Source organism: Engystomops pustulosus, chromosome 5, assembly GCF_040894005.1.
Source record: "Engystomops pustulosus chromosome 5, aEngPut4.maternal, whole genome shotgun sequence".
NCBI classification, from domain to species: domain Eukaryota; kingdom Metazoa; phylum Chordata; class Amphibia; order Anura; family Leptodactylidae; genus Engystomops; species Engystomops pustulosus.
The window spans coordinates 157,360,705-157,381,902 of NC_092415.1; the positions used below are offsets into that span (position 1 = coordinate 157,360,705).

Below are 21,198 nucleotides of genomic sequence, written 5' to 3' on the forward strand. Positions count from 1 at the left end.
ATAAATATGTTCGTCCGGCCCAACCGGAACCCAAAGAGTTGCTGCCGGGAGAAGATGTAGCCGGGGTCGGTGTTGGAGGACGAGTACTAGCTTTTATGTATTTATTTTTTACAGTTGAGCTGGGTTTTTCAACACAAAAATTGCGCTGAAAAACTCGGCTTCTACTTGAGTATGTATTTATAACTTAACCCTTGGATGACCCATCAACTTTGATGCCTTGGTGTCCACATCACATTTTCGAATTTTTTCATGTATGTGCCAAATTTGAAATATTGAAAGGTGCCCAAACAAACTTAGTATCTTTTATTTTTCACATTTCTATTAAAATATAATAAATTATACTGTAAAGTCTGTACACAACCAATCCATAGAGGAAGCAAAATTTTAACTCCCTGCATACCTAGGGAATATGTCACTGATGATTCGGCTCTGTAACATTTAAGTAAACTGCAGTAATTTGGGGTGAAGGAAAGATGGACAAAACATATTTTCTTAATAAAGCCTATTACAAAGTTTGCTAACATCATCTGAACTATTGATTTATGCAATATGGCTTAAAAGTTTTGTTACACTTTAACCCCATTATCAACGTCTTATCCAAGAACAAAGGTCACCAAATTTATTCATTATATCTGCTTGCAAGTGTTTTATTTAGCACTCTATGAGCCTTTTATCATAGGATTATTCTGATTGAGTGTTCCGACAGGATTTGCCCTTTATTTTGCAAATGTTGTCAGTTGACCCATTACCAGTGCATGCACCGCTCCTCACCTTATCGGGAACATACCCACTAAAAGGCTGTGGGGTTGAGACTTAGATGAAGGCCTTAGAACATGTTATGTGCACAATGTCTTGGGTTGTAAATTTGCATCTTCAAAACTAATTCTGATTTTACAGGTAAAATGCATTTTTGGTTAGAAATATAACAGATTGACATTATAATGGATCAGATTGTATTCCACTTTTAAATCTTTTCTGTCCCCTTACTTTTTTTGTATTAGAATTGAATGTAGTGAGTTTCCTATAAAATGACATGTATTTTGAGGGCAACGTTAAATGTAGTAAATGTGAATAATGAAATGTTTTATTTATGGCGACATGTTGTACCTAGATATAATCCACAATCTGATCTCAGAGGCAGAGCCATTCCCCTACTGATGTCTGAACCTAGATTATGGTTAAAGTTATAGTACATGGCTCAGGAAACAGACGAAACAGAAACTTTCAGGATTTTTACTGTTAGTCAGGTCACAGTATCATGTCGTGAACAACATCTTTTCTCTCAGTGACTCTCTAGAAACTTTGCAGTTGTTACATACTATTGATTTTCAGACTTAAAAATTCTGAAATAAAATTCTGCCTTAGGAGTTCGCGAGACATGACTACAAGAAACCACTGGGAATCTCAAATTCTCTGCAGTCTTTTAGGTTATAATTCAAACACTCCTGTGGCTTAAGAACCTATCTTCAACAATAACATTATGTTGGGAAACGGCAATTTATTCAATTTTCCAATATATTCTTTTAGAGGAGTACTATATTTTTTAACCAAAAACATGTGGCAGTCTTAGCCATTGGTTCACTGTTCAAATTTTTGAAACACATTTTACAACACAGAAGGATTTTTTTTAAGAGGGAGGTGAGAAAATGAAAAAAAAAAAACCATACAGCTCAACCTTGCACCTCAAGCTGACTATGGTTGGCTGTGGCTCTACAGTGCTATGCAACAGAAGAAGCCTTCTTAGACTTCAGGGAAGACCATGTTGTGAGAGAAGCATGGAATTTTATGGCACTATGGTTAAAAAACGTATTGATGCAGAAATATATCTATTTTAATCCCTGAACCCCTCAAAAGTCACCCTGGGGAAGCTGGGTTGTATGCAGGCTGCCTACATAAACACATTACACAGAGCTTCATGAACTGTCAAGACAGGACTAATCAACCTAAGCAGGATGATTCATACACAGCAGCTGGGGGATGGTGCAGCAATTGTTTACTTCTGTCTGTCAGGGACAATGAAGTGATGATGTATTCTTGGCTTATGTTGGGCAGGTCAAGGCTGGAGCAGTGCATAATTAGTGTGAGATGCGCCGACACAGCCACAGGAGCAAGAGAGCCTTATTATCATTATTTTATCATTTTTTTTTTTAGCAAAACCACTCAGTTCAGAGATTAAACAAGGTACGTTTCTGTATCAGTATAGCTACAGCATTCTTAAGGTATGTTTGACTTTGACAAGGTATGTTTTTTTTAGGGTGCAGTCACACTTGGAGTTTACATTGCATTTTGATATGCAATTCAACAGCTGTTGAGAGGAGATTCACCTGATTGCATTGCTTTAACAATCCTTTAACATCACAATAAAATTTTATTTACAAAATGCAATGTAAACGCGATGTTAATGAAATGTAAATCTTCTCTCCAAAGCTATTGAATCTAGTTTCAAAACATAGTGTAAATACCATGTGTGAGCGCACCCTTGAAAATACATACCCACCATGAAATACAAAAGGGAAGGGGGGAACAGCTGGCCGGGAGTGGGCTGGCATGGGGCGTTACTCTCCCCGCGCCGGCGCACTCACTGCTGCCGGTGACTTTTAATGCGTGAAAAGTCGCCAGCTGCGTTTTATTTCTACACCAGGCCCTGTCTGACGTAGAATAAGCACTGCGCAGCAGCCTGCCTGATGCATCAAAAGGCTGAAGTCTCTTGATGTATCGTGCTGCGAAAATGCAGCGGCGGGCAATCATACAATGTATGATAAATATCCCCCATTGAGTGGATGCATACCTGAATACTACTGGTCATCAATCTTTATTATAGATATCTACATTTTACCTAATCATTTGCATTTTGGCTTCTTACTTAAAATTTAAACAGTCAAGCGTATTTTTGCATATTATATCATGGCATATCATGGCATAAAAGAATCGGCTCTGTTTTCCTTTACCAGAGATGTGACCTGCTGAGATAAAGTGACACATTGATGAGAGAGAAGTAATTGGCCCTTTAAAATGCACAAGAAATTAGATTTGGGTGGTTAAGCACTGAGGAAAAGTCGGAACTGACTGCTAATAGTCTGCATTTGAGATTCAAACACAATGTAAAATCATTTTTCATATTTTGCAAACTCTTTAACTCATTCATACATTTTTAATAGTTTGGAAACACTGCAATGACAGATTACACGTAGAGAAAGATCTCAAAAAGTTTCCATTTACTGACAATATCCTTCTTCAATAATTATTGAGGTCACATTTGGTATTTTAAGACATTTCAAGAGCAAGACTAATGATGATAATAATGGGCAATTTACATTTTTATAGAATAAATGATAAAGCAGAAAGCAAAGAAAATGTAAATACATGAGAAATTCTTCTGTTCCCATCATTGAAATGACTTTTGTTCATAAGGTAATATCAGGTTCAAAAGATGTTATCCCACAGGTTTTCTATAGGAGTCTGTTCTTGAGGGTTGAAAAACTTCCTGACATGATTCCAGGTTATTTAAATACCTCAGCCAAAGCAGAGTGTCTTGTTCCAACTCATCTGGCTCCTTGAGCTCCTAAAAACATTCAATGAAAAGCAGGCACTTGGCAGGTTTGACCTACTATCTTATGGATACTTATTATTCTTTGCCACTGGCACATACCATGAGAGATAAGCATATGGTAATTTGAAATTGAGTTGCTGGCTTTCTTGTTTGGTGTAGAATGGCAGCTGCCAGAACACTCTGCCAGTGGTTCTCTCCACTGGTAGAGAGAACCACTGCCAAGCCAATTGTACATGTGCATTAGGGCGGTTTTACATTGAGATCATGGACCGCACAGAGTCCTTTGTCACAGGCTGACCACATTGCCGGGGATGGGATTCCTTGCATCATATCGATATGTGATGCAAGGAACCACTGTTAACCCATAAACAGCAGCGCTGTCATTGTTAGTCATTAGAGTGTAGGTGCTGATGTTTAGTAAGGAGACTCCTTGCATCAAATATCGATACAATGCAAGTAATCCCATCCACAGCAGTGGGGTCATCCTGTGACACAGCGCGGTCTGCGATCAGTGGCTGATCATGGGTAGTGTGAAACCAACCTTAAGGATTTGAGAAAAAAGCAGTCTATAGCAGACAAAAGTTCATCCAATAGCTGTCTAATTGTTACGCATATGCTCCACCTTAGATCCACCTTTGTTATCCGAACAAGTTTCGCCAAGTCCCTGTCTGACTTAATTTACTTAGATGTGTGGTTTGTCCTTTTTTGTCCGTATTCTTCTTTCTGTAACATTGTAACATTGTATGAATAGAAGCCTGTTACTTTATCAATTTCCTTGTAATTATGGCGAAAATAATTTGTAATAACATTGTGTCAAAATTTCCTCCTTCTTTAATGAAAATGCCTAAAAAGTCAGTCGACTTGTCTGTTAAACAATATCATTAGAATCATTTGTATTCTTATAGCTACAGAGAAGTCTATCACAACTTGCATTACTTTGTAAAATACTGGCATATTACATGCTATTTAAGCCTCTAAAAAAGAAATGTGTTCATATTGCATTGGAACATTAGTAGTTGGTGCCCAAATATATACCACCATATACTATACAGCATCATGTGTCACCTAGATAAAAATAGTTTCTTATCTCAAGGCTTTGGCAGGAAGTGTACCCCTCTATGCTTTTCAGTGCACAATTAAAGAAAATTGCTGTGACAAATCCCTAAATGAATAACCAAAGAAAAAAAAATAGAGCTGGGGATATTGGCACTAGATTGAATGCAAACTTTACCCCTCACTCAAATATTATATACCAAAACCTTGAACTTAGAAAATAAAGAATGTATACTATACAGTTTAGAAAAACACAAACTTTATTAATCATAATACTAGTAATATAGCAGAAAACAAGAACATGTAATAAAAACAGTATATGTCATAATAGTGTCAAGAAAGAGTGCCCACTAGGGGCATAATACATAATAGGTACGGAACAGTAGTAAAAGTAGACTTTAATTGGAATAACAAGATATAGCCCCCCCCCCCTTCCCAACAGACAGTGCGGGGACAAGGAGCCAATGCCGTAGCGTTGCGGTATAGAAGAGGACCTGGGGGCGGTGGGGGGGGGGGGGGGGGTGCGTTGGAAGGTGATTACAGTGTTTGTTTTTTTCCTACAGGAATTATATTGCGGGCAGGGGCTGGGCAGGCTGTATACTGCGGGGGGCTGGGCAGGCTGTATACTGCAGGGGGCTGGGCAGGCTGTATACTGCAGGGGGCTGGGTGGCTGTGACCAATGCATTTCCCAGCCTCGGCTTATACTCAAGTCTTTCCGTTTTTCCAGTTCTTTCTGTTAAAACTCGGGGTCTCGGCTTATACTCGGGTTGGCTTATACGCGAGTATATATGGTATGTACCATATATACTCGAGTATAAGCCTAGTTTTTCAGCGAAAAAAATTGTTCTGAAAACCCAAACCCGACTTCTACTCGAGTTAAAAAAAAAAATCAAAGCTCACCTTTCTGGCTTCCCCCACTGCTGGCTATATACTGGGGCAGGGGGCTGGCTATATACTGGGGCATATGGTCTGGCAGGCTATATACTGGGGGGCATCTGCTGGCTATATACTATGGGGCAGGGTCCAGCAGGCTATATACTTGGGAAGGCTGTGACCAATGCATTTCCCACCCTCTGCTTATACTCTAGTCAATAGGTTTTCCCAGGTTTTTGTGGTAAAATTAGGGGCTTTGGCTTATACTTGGGTCGGCTTATACTCGAGTGTATACAGTATATAATTTTGGACGCAACAATACCATGTTTATGATTTTTACTGTATATTTGTATCAGTTCTAGGGAAAGGGGGGATTTGAATTTTTACAGTATTTTATTTTTTCTTAACTTTTTAAATTTTTTTACTATTTTTCAGACCCCCTAGGGTAATTTAACCCTAGGTTGTATGATCGATCCTACCATATACTGCCACACTACAATATGGCAGTATATGATGATTTTCCACATCATCTACCATATTTTTCATACTATAAGGCGCACTGGACTTAAAAGTCCGAAAAATACGGTAGTACCATGTGCAAATCACACATTGTAATAATTGGGTATAATGAGACAGCCACAGGTCTTTGTGTGACCCAACGCTGTCATAGCATCAAATCCCTGCTCTCCGATCACGTCATGGGGAGCAACGATCTTAGCCAACATGGCGGCACCCACGCGCTGCTGGATTTTTAATGCCGGATAGCAGGATTAACACCCACGATCGATGTTAGCAGCAAACACTCACCGGCTATGGAAAGGGCTCAGCGTTTGAGTCCTCTCCAATCACTCGCAGCTGACTCATGACATAGTAAAGGGGTTAAACAGCACTGATGACTATGTAATACTATGTAATGCTGAAGATTATAGAGGAAGCAGGGACTCCTTTAATCTTATATTGATGATGATGGCTGGAATCTCATCCCCATCAATGTGGTCAATCCTTGATACAGAACACAGGATGTTATGTGATCATGGACCGACCCCCATCTAGTGTTTTGGAGTCCCAACTAGATGTTAATGGTACAAAAGAATAATGCCTCTTGCCCCTCTTTCTCCCTCTTCCAAGCAACTTTTTAAAACAATTTGAATTTCTTCTAAATCGGCTCATTGAGCAAAATGTAATAATGCCTTTGCAGCAGTTATTTGGCACATTGTATATTATATTTTCACCAGTTTTAGCAGTTTTAATATTTGTTGGCACCACAAAAAGCAGGTTTTTACAACCCACTCGCCTTGTCATATTTTATGGAGCAAATGTAGGCGTGACTAATTTTTGTGCAACACAGCACATTTAGACCAATCAAAAGCAGGTCTATAAACAACCAAACCCAGGTTGTTTTTAATTTGGGATGCACCAAATTTAATATCAGCCTTCAATTTAAACAAATTGAGCAATGCGCCACGTGTTATAAATTCACAGGCCACAGCTTATGTACAATCTCTATGCTGAAAGGAGGGGGAGAGTAGTGAATTATTGCAACTCAGTCTCTAACCTTTATCTGCAAATTACACTTACAGACCTCAGAAAGGAGAGCTGATAAAAAATAAAGATTGCAAGTGACATACTTTTCAAAAATAGTGTTATTCACATATAAACACGCTCCAAACTTTTATTCAGATTGTTAAAAGGTAAGTGTGATGCAACTCGCATTGGAATGATGTCACAGGGTGTAGCTACACTAGAGAGCCTCTACTTTAGCACAAAAAGCCCCACCCAACTATGCAAGATGGCATCTTTACTCTAAACTTTAATCTCCCAGCCCTGGTGCTCACTTAATTTCATCACTTTCGGGTGCGGGTGCATGGAGAGGGCGCAGCCCATGCAAATTGCAGCACACACTTGCTGGTTGTTAACCCGTCCATTGCCGCCGGCAAAGCTGCAAAGATCGTCGCTCTCCGTGACGTCATCGGGGATCGGCGATCGGCCGCCATGACAGCCTTGGGTCTTCCGGAGACCCAAGGATGGCTCGTTTTAACCCATTGATTACAACGTACGATAAGCACAGTGTAATGAATGAGGAGGAAAATCCCCATATGTTGCCATACTGTAGTATGGCAGGATATGGTAGGATTTATCAGACAAGCTAGGTTTAAAGTACCCTAGGGGGTCTGAAAAATAGTAAAAATAAAAAGTAAAAAAAAATCATATAAAAAAACCCTAAAAATTCTAATCACCCCCTTTGTTGAGAACAAATATAAATAAACATAAACAGTAAAAATCATAAACACCTTAGATATCTTTTTAATTCTTGTAAATGTAGGAAGACATTATAAAACCTATACAAATTTGGTATCCCCGTGATCACACCGAACCCAAAGACAAAAGTACACATGTCATTTTGAATGGACGATGAAATCTGTAAAATCCAATCCCACAAGAAAATGGCGTGAATACGTTTTTTCACCAATTTCACTGCATTTGGAATTGTTTTCCCGCTTCCCAGTACATGGCATGGAATATTAAATACCATCGCTATGAAGTGTATCCCATATACAGCCCTCCCTGCTTAGTAATAAACTGTATCCCATATACAGCCCTTCTAGCTTAGTAATATACTGTATCCCATATACAGCCCTCCCAGCTTAGTAATATACTGTTACCCATATACAGCCCTCCCAGTTTAGTAATATACTGTATCCCATATACAGCCCTTCTAGCTTAGTAATATACTGTATCCCATATACAGCCCTCCCAGCTTAGTAATATACTGTATCCCATATACAGCCCTCCCAGCTTAGTAATATACTGTATCCCATATACAGCCCTCCCAGCTTAGTAATATACTGTATCCCATATACAGCCCTTCTAGCTTAGTAATATACTGTATCCCATATACAGCCTTTCTAGCTTAGTAATATACTGTATCTCATATACAGCCCTTCTAGCTTAGTAATATACTGTATCCCATATACAGCCCTCCCAGCTTAGTAATATACTGTATCCCATATACAGCCCTCCCAGCTTAGTAATATACTGTATCCCATATACAGCCCTTCTAGCTTAGTAATATACTGTATCCCATATACAGCCCTTCTAGCTTAGTAATATACTGTATCCCATATACAGCCCTTCTAGCTTAGTAATATACTGTATCCCATATACAGCCCTTCTAGCTTAGTAATATACTGTATCCCATATACAGCCCTTCTAGCTTAGTAATATACTGTATCCCATATACAGCCCTTCTAGCTTAGTAATATACTATATCCCATATACAGCCCTTCTAGCTTAGTAATATACTGTATCCCATATACAGCCCTTCTAGCTTAGTAATATACTGTATCCCATATACAGCCCTTCTAGCTTAGTAATATACTGTATCCCATATACAGCCCTTCTAGCTTAGTAATATACTGTATCCCATATATAGCCCTCTGGCCCCCTATAATATATACAGCCCCCCAAGTATAAAACTATTCTAGCCCCATGTAATATATACAGCCCCCCCCCCAGTATAAAAGGATTGTGGCCGCATATAAATACGATATATAGATGCCCCCACCCCTACCCCATTATATTAGTATTTGACGCTTATTAGTTACATTTAATTAATAATTGGACATGAAAAATAATAAAACTTATACTCGCCTCGAGGCAGTATGCTCCCACGGCGCACTGCTCTGGACTTCTCTGTTCAGTGACACAGGCGGCGTGACGTCATTATCCGCCATCTGTGTCCCTGTATAGAACAGTGTAACACCTGCAGCCGGATAGGCGCTGCGTCGCTCCATATATATATTTATTCATCTATTGGGGGCGATTCAGGCATCAATGGGCCTGAAATTGCGCCGCTCTTTAAAGGGCTCCGCATTCTGCCGAGGCAGCCCTGCCCGTGACAGCACAAAATGTTTTAAATTTTGTCACTGGGATAAAAGAACTATAAAATATACCGGTTACGACTCGCACTTAAATTAATAATAATAATTCTTTATTTATATAGCGCCTACAGAATTCACAGTGCTGCACAGAGCTTGCCAAATTGATGCCTGTCCCCAGGGGGCTCACAATCTAATCAACCTACCAGTATGGGGTGTGGGAGAAAACCGGAGGTCCCGGAGGAAACCCATTCAACTTAAAGGGATTTTCCTATGAAAGAAAGTTCCCAAATTTTAATCCCCTAGTGATTTCTACAAAATAATTTTTAATCCCTTACTTTACAATTTTACTAAGTGTTATTGCTGTTTTAGCCCCTATCACTCAGTGATGGTCATTTGTAAAATTCCAGAGTGTGGGTACAGGAAGTATCTCTGTGTGAGCTCATATTGGAATTCAGGGGGGAGGAGCGATGCAGAGAGAAACTGCAGCTAGCAAACAGGAGAAGCTATTCATGAGAAGAATCTGCCATGCCCCAGCCTCAATCAGAACATTACAGTTGGATACTGGAGCAAATTAAATTGTATACACCAGGAGTGATAGACACTGGTTGGAATAATATTTGTGAATGCTGTATTTTTGTTAATAACAGTTAATTAGATAATGTATTATATTGTTATTCTGAATGTATTTATTTATGAATCTTGTCTTCGTGAAAATACCCCTTTTAAACAATCCTTAAGAACCTGTTTTGTACGTAACAAAAGATGCCAAAGATTTTAATTTCTTTAAATGTATTATATAATAATAAAACCTATAAAAATGTGGTATCCCCTTTATTATACTGACCCAAAAAATCAATGGGATTTGTTATTTGGAGAACACAGTAAAAGCCCACAAGAAAATGGTGCAAATATTTTTTTTTATTTCAATTTCATTGGATTTGCTATTTTTTTCCAGCTTTACAGTACACATCATGGAATATATTTTGACACTAGGAAGTACAGTTTGTTTCACAGAAAAGCCCTCATATTGATCTCTACATAGAAAAATGAAAAGGATGCGGAATTATGAAAGTGGGGAGTGAAAAATGGAAACACAAAAATAATATTTTTTACATTTACCAAGCACTTTAAAAAGTCTATTAAATGGTGCCACTTGGAAGGACTATATGTTTTGCATTTAGCAATCCCTAATACAGCTCTGTAAACTGAAAGGAAGGTAGTAAGAAATGGGAAGTGGGTGGCTCCTGATGCAGGACTACTGTGGGTGCCTCCTGATGCGGGACTGGGGTACTTACTCCTAGTATCTGTCTGCAGGGGATTCCTCAGAGGAGACATCGTACAGGGAATGCTTTGAATGGATGTGTCGTGGCGGGGAATCTTTTGAATGGATGTGTTGGGTTAGCAGCAGAGCAGGATCACGTCATTAGGGAAATACCATGAACAGTCCATATATGGTGGTTCTACATCTCCCAGGGCTTCCCCAGACACAAGGTCTCTAAATTATTTCATGTTATTCAATTAAATAATTTTTTAACCCAAATTGTGAAGGTTTTAAGATACATCTAGAGAGATTTTACTAACACATTAACAAAGCGAAGGACCCTAACTGGTGGACATACAATAACACAATTGTAATTTATAAAGTCTGAAAGTTCTCTGTATTTGCTTATTTTAGCATCAAAACTTTCCCTCCTTCTGCTCTCCTATTTATACTCACAAAAACTTGGCAATCATTACATCAAATCAATAAAGGCATAGCCTGACTTTCTGCTTATCATGGCTTTCCCTCCTGAAAAATTAATATATGTGCAGGTGCAGAAAAACTATGTGTTCCTCACTGTCACATCATATTACTTGTCTTCTTTAAAACTATGTACAATTGCCGGAGAAAATTGTTAGAATCAATCTAGAATGTCAATCCTCACGTATCATGGGGCTCTGAAAACATCAAGCTATTGATCTTAGCTCTCAAGTTTGTTCTTCATTATAATGTGTCATTGCTCTATTCTTCTTGTAGAGCTCATTGTCTCAGAGAGCCAGAAGCTTTTCATTGCTTCCCCATGGAACTACCAATTCCTCATCACCTGGGAGCCAAAGGCACCTGACACATGGCGGCCCAAGTGTTGTCACCATCACACATCACAAGTCCCCAGCAGCTGCCCGAAGATCCAAGAACCAGAATCCTGCCCATCTGCATGAAGTGAAAGAGGTCAGAAAATCTGTTTTCAAAGTCTTCATAGTCAGTGTAGTATATTAGTCATGACCAGCTACTATTGATTATATAGTAAAGCCATTAGCCTTTTAAATTAAATCTACCCTCTAAATCAAGCATGTGAGCAAGGGACACCTACTCATAGCTCCGGCCTCTCCATGCTCTGCTGGATCACTTCTCCCATTCCTGGAGATCCCCCACCCCTCTACTGTAATCTCAATGCAGCAGTGAGCTTTAGAACAGAGTGGGAGGGGGAAGTGCTCTGCACAGTGTGACAGCCTGTGAAGCTACAGGGCGGAGGTGCTCTGGTAACACCCCCACAGTCCTTATGACTCATTAGCATTATTTTAAAGATTCATTTTAGAAGGAAAGAGGTAACAAACTTAAGAAGAATACCACAGTCACAGTGCCTGGATCTACTTGTAAGTGTCCCTGGTTTATCATGCTTCATTTTGATATAAGATTCCCTTGAACATATCAAAATCATTGGACTGACGATTAAAATTCATTGCCTTTATTCCAATTTCTTTAAAACGTCATTAAACATTCAGAGTGGGAGCAGTGGGCAGAGAGGGTGAGAGACCGCTGTTTTGCGCTTTACCAGCGGTTTCTCAAGTTCAACCCCCCACCCTGAATGTCTACTGATGTTTTAAAGGAATTGGAATAAAGGCAATAAGTGCCGCTATCTTTTTCTTATGCTTCGTATTGTTTGGACTTACTTGATATGTGGCTGAGCACCGTCATCTTTTTGAACAGCCCCCAGTATGGCTCGCACATAAAAGAATAAACTGAGTACTGCCCATTCCAACGCCCCGGGCAGTTCCTCTTTCTTCATTTGTTCCGGCTGCAGGTTGGCCACAGGCCTGTGCTCACGGCCTGGCCCGCGCACAAACTATGATGTAATTTGCTGAAAAAAGAGGAGCTATCTGGGATGTCGGAATAGTGAGTACTATAACTAATTTTTAATTCTTTATTTTTATATAGCGCACACAGATTACGCAGCGCTGCACAGAGCTTGCCAAATCATTCCATTCCCCCAATGGGGCTCACAATGTAATCAACCAACCAGTCTGTTTTGGAGTGTGGGAGGAAACCGGTAGTACTGCATGGCAAGAGGTGTGTTTCCGCATTTTGCAGTACTATTACATCAAGTTTATGGGGCCGGCTCCTGAACGTAGCCAGCGCCAGAAGCTGCGGGTGTCGGCTGTATGTTATAGCCGACACCCGCTTCTAACATCGCATCAGAGATTCCGACAATCGTGGTTGCTAAACCCATGCTTGACCGTGGCGAACAAAATATAGATTGTATAGCCAATAAAAAGTGACCAAGCATAATCTGCTCTGAATGGCACAGCTTCCCTTCAGTGCTATGGCTTGTGCTCATACTGCAGTTTACCACCACATATGGGGTATTGTTATACTCGGGAGAGATTTGGTATCAAACTTTGTGGAGCGTTTTAGTATTTTATCCACTGAGAGTTTGTACATTTTATGAAAAACACATTCATTTGGCAAAAATAAAAAAAATAAAAATTTTAATTTCAAAATTGCATCCGATTTTGTTATAACCCCTGTAAAACAATTAAAGGGTTAACAAACTTCATAAAATTTGTTTGACTACGTTGGGGGATGTAGTTTGTATAATGGGTTAATCTATGGGGTTTTACTTTTATTTAGGCCTCTCAAAGTGACTTCAAACCTGAGCAGGTCCCTCAATAGCAGGATTTGGCGTTTTTTATGAAAATGTAAAAAATCGCACCTAACCTTCAAAGCCCCATAACATGCTTTAAAAATGAGAGGATGTATTAAAAAAAAAACATGTCCACATAAAGTAGACATTCTGTGAATGTTAGTTTTTAAGTTTTTTTTGCTGTTATGACTGTGTGGAAAAAGTAGAACATTATGAATTTCGAAAATCAAAAATTTTTCCAAATTTTCACCAAATTTTTAATTTTCTCATAAATAAATGCAAAGCATACGTCCACAAATTTTCAACTAACTTGAAGTACAAAGTGATACAGGCCAGATTTGAAAAAATGAGCCGTGTCAGGAAGGTGAAAAGGGGCTTCTGCGTTAAAGGGTTCAGAAAGTGGTGCAGAACTTCTGATAGATCTCTATTGGTAAATTACTTAATATCCTGCCCTCCACCCTTATACACACATTACAAAAACATGAGTGGCCAACCCCTTCATATGCAGATTATCAATAGATGCAGTAGATTAACACCTCAAATAATAGTTTTATTTAACAATTATTAGGTTTGTAACTTTATTTTATTCCATAGTAATAGAAGCTAGGTGAAAAGGGCTCTGATTTTACAAAACGCTGTACTACATCTTTATCTGAAGAACTATAGCTGACACTGTTGTTCTTTTTTTAATTGGCTTTATTTTGATTAAGGCCACTGGCTCTGATTATTTGTACTGTATTCATATGGCAGAACTGGTACAAAAATGTTTGTGATTGTCCAGTCAGTATAAAGAGGGCTTGGATTAAGTTATTTAGTTACCAAGAAATTGTTACAGGAGTTACTAAGTAAAGTTTAAATGCGTGTAACATATATGTCAAAAACCAAACTAAATACCCTCAAATTGGCATAATGGATATGTTCTCTTCTGTTTTTGCTAAGCATAATTAAACCTTGAAGATGATATGCAGGCACAAAACAACCCAAAATAGTTGTAACTATTAAAAGAAACAAAACAAAATTCAGCTCACATTAAAAAAAATTAATCCACTTTCCACAGCTATCACAAAATTCTAAAAAGATGCAGACAGGTGATCAGACTATGGGCAGATAAACCCCTGACCGGTGGACCACCCACCTATAAATAGTCATATGCCATGCTCAACATTGATAAAATAGAAAACACCCAAGCACATGTATGACTCATATTACAAGCAAAGCAACCAAATGTTACTTATGAAATATAGTATATACATAAAAACAATATGGTATTGGAACCCTATACATAAAACCTACAGCCAGAATCTGGTAATGTACTTCTGATGAAGTCATTACAACAGGGATACAAATGTGGATATATATCTTTGCACACTTTAGTGCACTGCATCATTTTGTGTTTTTATGCTATAAAGTTCAGAATATTGAATATATTGGGGGTTGTATAATATAAATGTAAATGTTTTGTATACCATTTTTCTTGTGCCTGCCATTGGTTTGTAATTATATCTAAGTGGCCCTTATCGTTTAGAAGTCAATTTATATGGGTCAATTTATATGGGTGAAGTATTTTGTATCATGTATTCTGCACATGCACATTTTCCTATTTAAACTGGTATAAAGGAGAAGTAAAGGATTGGTGTGATTTACAAACATCTTTGTTAAAGAGATATTCAATATTTAGCAAGCAAGAGGAATCGCTTTGTTAAAGAGAACCTGTCAGGTTAATTTTGGACACTAAACCAACTAGAGGTCTGATAAGGCAAATTGTTATCTCTTGTGCTCTTTGTGGCTGTTTAGTGATTCAGCAGAGCTGACGTAGTATGGCGCGACTCGTGCGGCTGTATTACGCGGCTTCACTGAAATGCTGCGCAAGTGCTATGATGTCCCACTTTGAGGTAAGTATATACATTTATTATTTTTATTGTAGGCACAGGGGGGAGGGAATATAGGGTGATTTAGTATACTTAATCGCCATTCAATAAAGACCTGCAGCTAAATTGGTGTCCAAAAACACCCCGACAGGTTCTCTTTTAAATTTTGTTTACTATCATGAACAATGAAGGTTCACTTAAAGAGAACCCGTCATGCAAAATAACCCCCCTAAACTAAATATATTTTCATAAACTGCCATTAGAGAGCATTGCCTCTATCCCTTCATTGTCCCTCTACATGCCTGTAAACCTAAGCAATGAGGTCCTAAAGCTGCATGCAAATGACCTGTGAAATGTCCAATGAAGCATTAGCATATTCAAGCTGTCCACTCTATTCATGAGTGGGAGGCACAGCCACACCCCCAGTGCATGACTGACAGCCTGTATAATGATGTGAGGCTGTATAATGATGTGCTTCCTGGTGCTGGTGGCCACGCCCCCTGCAGCCTGTGTGTGCATGTGTGTGTGTTTAGGAGAGATACAGCAGCTCCAGGCAGCCATGTTATAGCAGAACATGTCAGATTCATGTGTAGCTGATGTCTGTGTCTCTCACCTGTATATTAGGAGGATGCAGCATGTCAGCAGATGCAGCACACACACTAGCAATGCTTTACTATACATTACACACAGACATGAGCAGGGGGAGGAGAGGGGTGGGGTAACAGGGGTGACATCACTGCCTCTGACCATGTGACCAGCCTCATTTACATGATAAAGAATAGATGATTTTACAATGAATAATGTATGAAATAACTAGATAAAGGCTGGGATGGATCCTTGTGAGCTGCTCCAACAGGTAGAGGTGACAGGACTAGTGACACAGACCTGATGACGGGTGTCCATTAAACACTATATCATTTTTTAATACAGTGTTGTATTTGATCTATAATTGCAAGGTATGAGCATTCCCACTAAAAATGATTGTTCAGAGTAGATTTTTTTTTTGTGTACTTTATATTTTGTTAAAAGTTGAAACGCTCTGTCTTTTGTCTGGTTCAAATGTACCAGGGTGTCTGGACATTGAGCAATGATGCCTTACGGAATAAGACGTACTGCTTTCCGATCCTTAGTATTTTTTCTTCCTTATTGATTTTGGACATCCATTTTCTTAATGTCTGAATAAGAATGTGCGAAAAGCATCCATTCTAGTTCTAAATGGGCTAAAATAAAAAGACAAAGGCAGTAATTTGTCTTTTTACATAATTGCATGTGAGGCTCACAAGTGAAACTCTGACAGTTCCAAATTTATATGCATTTCTCTGCTGTAAAATTGTCTTGAGTTGTTTATGTGATAGCAGAAGTGCAATTTTAGACCGACATTTCTGGAGCATAAACTAGCCTTCACATAAATCAGGGCTATAAGTCATAGAAATGCAATGATGACAGAAGAAATGTATTATCTTCCCAGAGAGAAGGTCACAGTTCAGCAGTTTCATATTTATAAGTCAGAATATTTCAAAGAAACTATTCATATGCATCTGAAGAGTATTTAAATCAAATTATAATCTGTCGTAAATAATTGTTCTCTTAATGGAATGATAAAAGACGTTTCCTTCAAGTCTTGGCACTGAACAGGTTAAAGGGGGTTTCTGCTTCTGCTGAAAACCCCAGTACAGACAGTATTTGGGGGAAATTAAATAAGAATTAATGTTGGAGACCGGGATTGGCCCAGATGTAATATGTGCAGTAAATGCAACCTCATCATAAGCTTCCTGTCTAGAGCGGAAACTACAGGGAACCAACTGTTTTCACAGGAGCCAAGAATGCCCCCTATAGAGAGGAAATGTACCCCCAATTGCTGCCCATACTGGGGTTTTCTGCAGAAACAGCAAAACCTATTTAACTCAATGGTTGCCCAATTTTACCAAAGGCTATTGTGAGCATAGTCTGTATCCAGTTCTTGTGATCAATATATTAACATAAATACCAGAAAACGAAAGTTCAATAATTAATGTATTGAGTACTCTCCTTAAAAGGGGTTTTCCCATACGGGTATTATGGGCATTAACATTTAATAGAATTGATCTGCCATATATGTATATGTGTGTGTGTGTGTATATATGCATATATGCATTTCTTCAATTGCATGTAATAGAAAAAATGTGCCTGTGTGAGGATAATTTCCCATAAATGTAGCCGTATGGTCCCTTAGAAATGAGATGTTTTCCTTGGATACAACCTTCCCATGCACTCTTACAGCGTTGACAAGTGCACTATTGAACCCTGCGTTCATCACCACAGGACAGATGTAGGACATGCAGTAACTTCCAGACATCTTGTATGTAAAAACAGTTTGTTTCTTTGTGCAATCCCTCCACCATTGGTGGTCGTATCCAAGGACAGCAATGTTGTTTCTAATGGACCCTATGACTACATTTATGGGAAATTATCTTCACACATGAACATTCATTTTAATTACATCAAATTGAAGAAATATATGTATATGGCAGATTAATTAAATTAAATGTCAGTGCCCAGATGAAAATAGACCTTTAAGTTCAGCTACTGGACTATTATGTAGATATAAAAGGAATCTTCAGTGCAGCACAGATGATTCAATTTCCTAAACCTTTAGCTTTTTAAAACTTCTTCCATATCTATATGCATAAAGTTTCTTGATGAAATTTGGAAATACTTCAGTGACACAGACCCCTGTATTCAGGTCGATGTGTAAAGTAATTCTATGTACCAAAAGGCAGGCTCCACCTCTACTTTCCTCTCTGTGGATGCCAAACTGGGGATCGCTTCAGATCTCAACCACTGAATCCTTAAAGGATAGTAGTTATACTGTGCTTGCTGAATAGCTGGGTAGAATGTTAATTTGGCAGGTCATGCAATGTTTAACATCCCCAAATGTATGAGTTTACAATATGCCTGTGTCAGTTTAGAGATGATATCCTGGACAGCCGACTGTCTTTGCAATTGTACACTAAACTTCTTTTAAATTTGTTTCTCCCTTGACTAACATGGAATATTTCTATTAAAGGATCCCCATTCACTGTATCCTCAGGTCCTGATACTCAGGACCTGAGTTTAGCATCCCTGCAACTTTGCCCTCTGCTTTCACTGTCCTTCCAGACCAGTTTCATGCCAGCTACTAAACCTATTGGAAGGCACTTTGTTAAAGTGTATCTTAACTTTCACCAAACTTTACAGGAATTAATAGTCCAGTGTATACACTTTAAACACTGGGGGTAATTTACTAAGGGCCCGATTCGCGTTTTCCCAACGTGTTACCCGAATATTTCCGATTTGCGCCGATTTTCCCTGTATTGCCCCGGGGTTTTGGCGCACGTGATCGGATTGTGGCGCATCGGCGCTGGCATGCACGCGACGGAAATGGGGGGCGTGGCCGATCGAAAACCCGACGGATTCAGAAAAAACGCTGCATTTAAAAAAAAAAAAAAAAAAGTGTCGCGGGACTCACGCTTACCTTTACTAGGAGTAGGCCGGTGAACTTCAGTGCATTCCGACGGGCCTCGGGGAACTTCAGCGCAGCAGCGACACCTAGTGGACGTCGGAGGAACTACCTTAGTGAATCCCGGCCGGACCCGAATCCACCGCAGAGAACGCGCCGCTGGATTGCGAATGGACGGGGTAAGTAAATCTGCCCCACTGTATCTGGTTATTGTGAGACTTGTAATTTTAATTCTGTAGCATCTCTTCAATAGCTATAGTTTCTAGTCTTCTTTGTGTTGGTGGGTAGAGACTCACTGCTCTCAGTTCACCCCCAGCTTCTATGTAATGTGACACCAATGATATTCTGCAGACCCTCATACGGCTAGTTTAACATTTTTAGGACAGCCTGCAAGACAATAGGCAATTTCCATGTCTACCTTTAAAATCTATACAACACAAAGGCCTAAATGTATGAAAACTGGTGCAAACTTCACTAGTGCAGTTTGCTTACTAATGTGCAGTTTGCGCCAGATAATCCAATATTGGTGCTGTTTATTTATACAGTGCAAACGGCACTGCTTTGGGGTAGTTTGGGGTGAAGTGTTGGACAAATGCAACCACAACACAAAGTGGCACAAACTCTTAATAAATACATGTGCAAGCTGAAAACCCCCCTTTTTAAGTTCAAACTTAAACAAACTTAACAAAAAACTTAAACAAAAACTGTTGCAGACTCAATAATATATGTGGGCCATAGTGCACATATTTATGTTACCATTCTAGCTAACCTCCATAAACTGTACAGGATCTTACAACATGCATGCCATGAATAAATTGTATGATAATCAAAAAAAGCATATTCATGTTAAAGGAAATCTACCACCAGGATGAAGGATTGTAAACTAGTGACACTGACCTACTAGTGTGTGCCCCCTCTTGCAGTATATGTTCTTCTATTAGCTTCTTATGGCTTGTTTTTTCCAAAAAAAGGCTTTTAAAATTATGCAAAAGAGCCTGAGGGGCTTCCGACTCCATAGGTGTTAATGGAGAATGGGGCTCATTTGCATCATTTTTGAAGCCTTTTTTTCTCAAAATCCAGGGCATAAGAAGATAAAAACATATCCTGCAAGAGGGGGCACACACCAGTATGTCAGTGTGCTGGGTTTACAACCTTCATCCTGAAGGTATATGTCCTTTAAACCCCTTAAACCCCTCCGCCACGGAGCTGTGAAGGGTGTATGTATGAAGAGGGCTCAGCCCGTGAGCCCTCTTCAGAGATGGGTTTTGCTGCATATCGCAGCAAAGACTCATCGCTAACACCCGTGGTCGTTGCTTGCATGGCGGCGCATGGGCGTATGTCATCGGGGGGCGGAGATCGGTTGCCATGGTAGCCTCGGGTCTATGTTTTCTGCATATCCATTATATATCCATAGTGTGCAGAAATGCCATATACTGCGATACTGTTGTATTGCAGTATATGGTAGGAATGATCAGACCATCCAGGGTTAATGTACCCTGGATGGTCTAAGAAATAGTGAAAAAATAAAGAAAAAAAATTAAAAAATGTAAAAAATAATAAAATATTAAAGGTTCAAATCACCCCCTGTTCCCTAGAACTGATATAAAATATAATAAATAGTAAAAATCACAGACACATTGGGTATCGCCGCGTCCCAAAATGCCAGATCTATCAAAATATAAAAACAGTAATTGACGGCGGTGACCTCCGAGACAGGAAATGGCGCCCAAATGTCCAAAACGTGACTTTTACACCTTTTTACATGACATAAAAAATGTAATAAAAAATTATCAAAATGTTGCACAGTCCTCAAAATGATAGCAATGAAAACGACGGCTCATTTTGCAAAAAACGACACATCACACAGCTCTGCGCACCAAAGTATGAAAAAGTTTATTCGCGTCAGAAGATGGCAACATTTTTTTTTCTTATTTTGTACACATTTGTTTAATTTTTGAAAATGTATTAAAACGCAATAAAACCTGTATACATTTGGTATCACCGCGATCGTACTGAGCCAAAGAATAAAGTAGACGTGTTATTTAGAGCACAGATTGAAAGTCGTAAAAACTGAGCCCACAAGAATGTGACGCACACACGTTTTTTTTTTTTCAATTTTTCCACATTTGGAATTTTTTTACGGCTTCCCACTACATGGCATGGAATAATAAATAACATCACGTTAAAGTAACATTTTTACACACAAAATAAGCCCTCACACAGCTCTGTACACGGAAAAATGAAAAAGTTATGGATTTTTGAAGATGGAGAGCGAGAAATGAGCGAAAATACCCTGCGTCCTTAAGGGGTTAAAGAACACTTGTATCAACATCCTGTAAATCTTAAACTATAGCCAATGGCTCTTCCATGTAGACAGGGTGTTTCATTAGGGTTTGTTGCTTTAGAATGGTCTCCTGATTCATATTGCTTGTCAGACTTCCACGTATTTTAATAGTTTTGTTTATAATATCAAGGCAATATTTGCGAATGACAGAAGAGGCGAGTGATGAAGAACGGCTTCTTAATCTCTTTGTTTTGGTAACCTTGAGCTGTGCTTGCATATCTTAAAATAATTGAAGTTCTGCTCGCAGGG

The 21,198-nt window shown here is 39.1% G+C and overlaps 1 protein-coding gene across 4 annotated transcripts in view; it reads left to right on the forward strand.

Moving 5' to 3' along the window:
* OSBPL10 (oxysterol binding protein like 10) overlaps positions 1-21,198 on the forward strand; it is a 228,859-nt gene that overhangs the window by 102,754 nt on the left and 104,907 nt on the right. For 3 of the 4 annotated variants that reach the window (XM_072153574.1, XM_072153570.1, XM_072153572.1), the window contains exon 4: positions 11,375-11,566. The exons of the other annotated variant lie outside the window; for it this stretch is intronic. In XM_072153574.1, the coding sequence (XP_072009675.1) occupies positions 11,375-11,566 (192 nt within the window). The remainder of the gene's footprint in view (positions 1-11,374; positions 11,567-21,198) is intronic. 4 annotated transcript variants of the gene reach the window in all.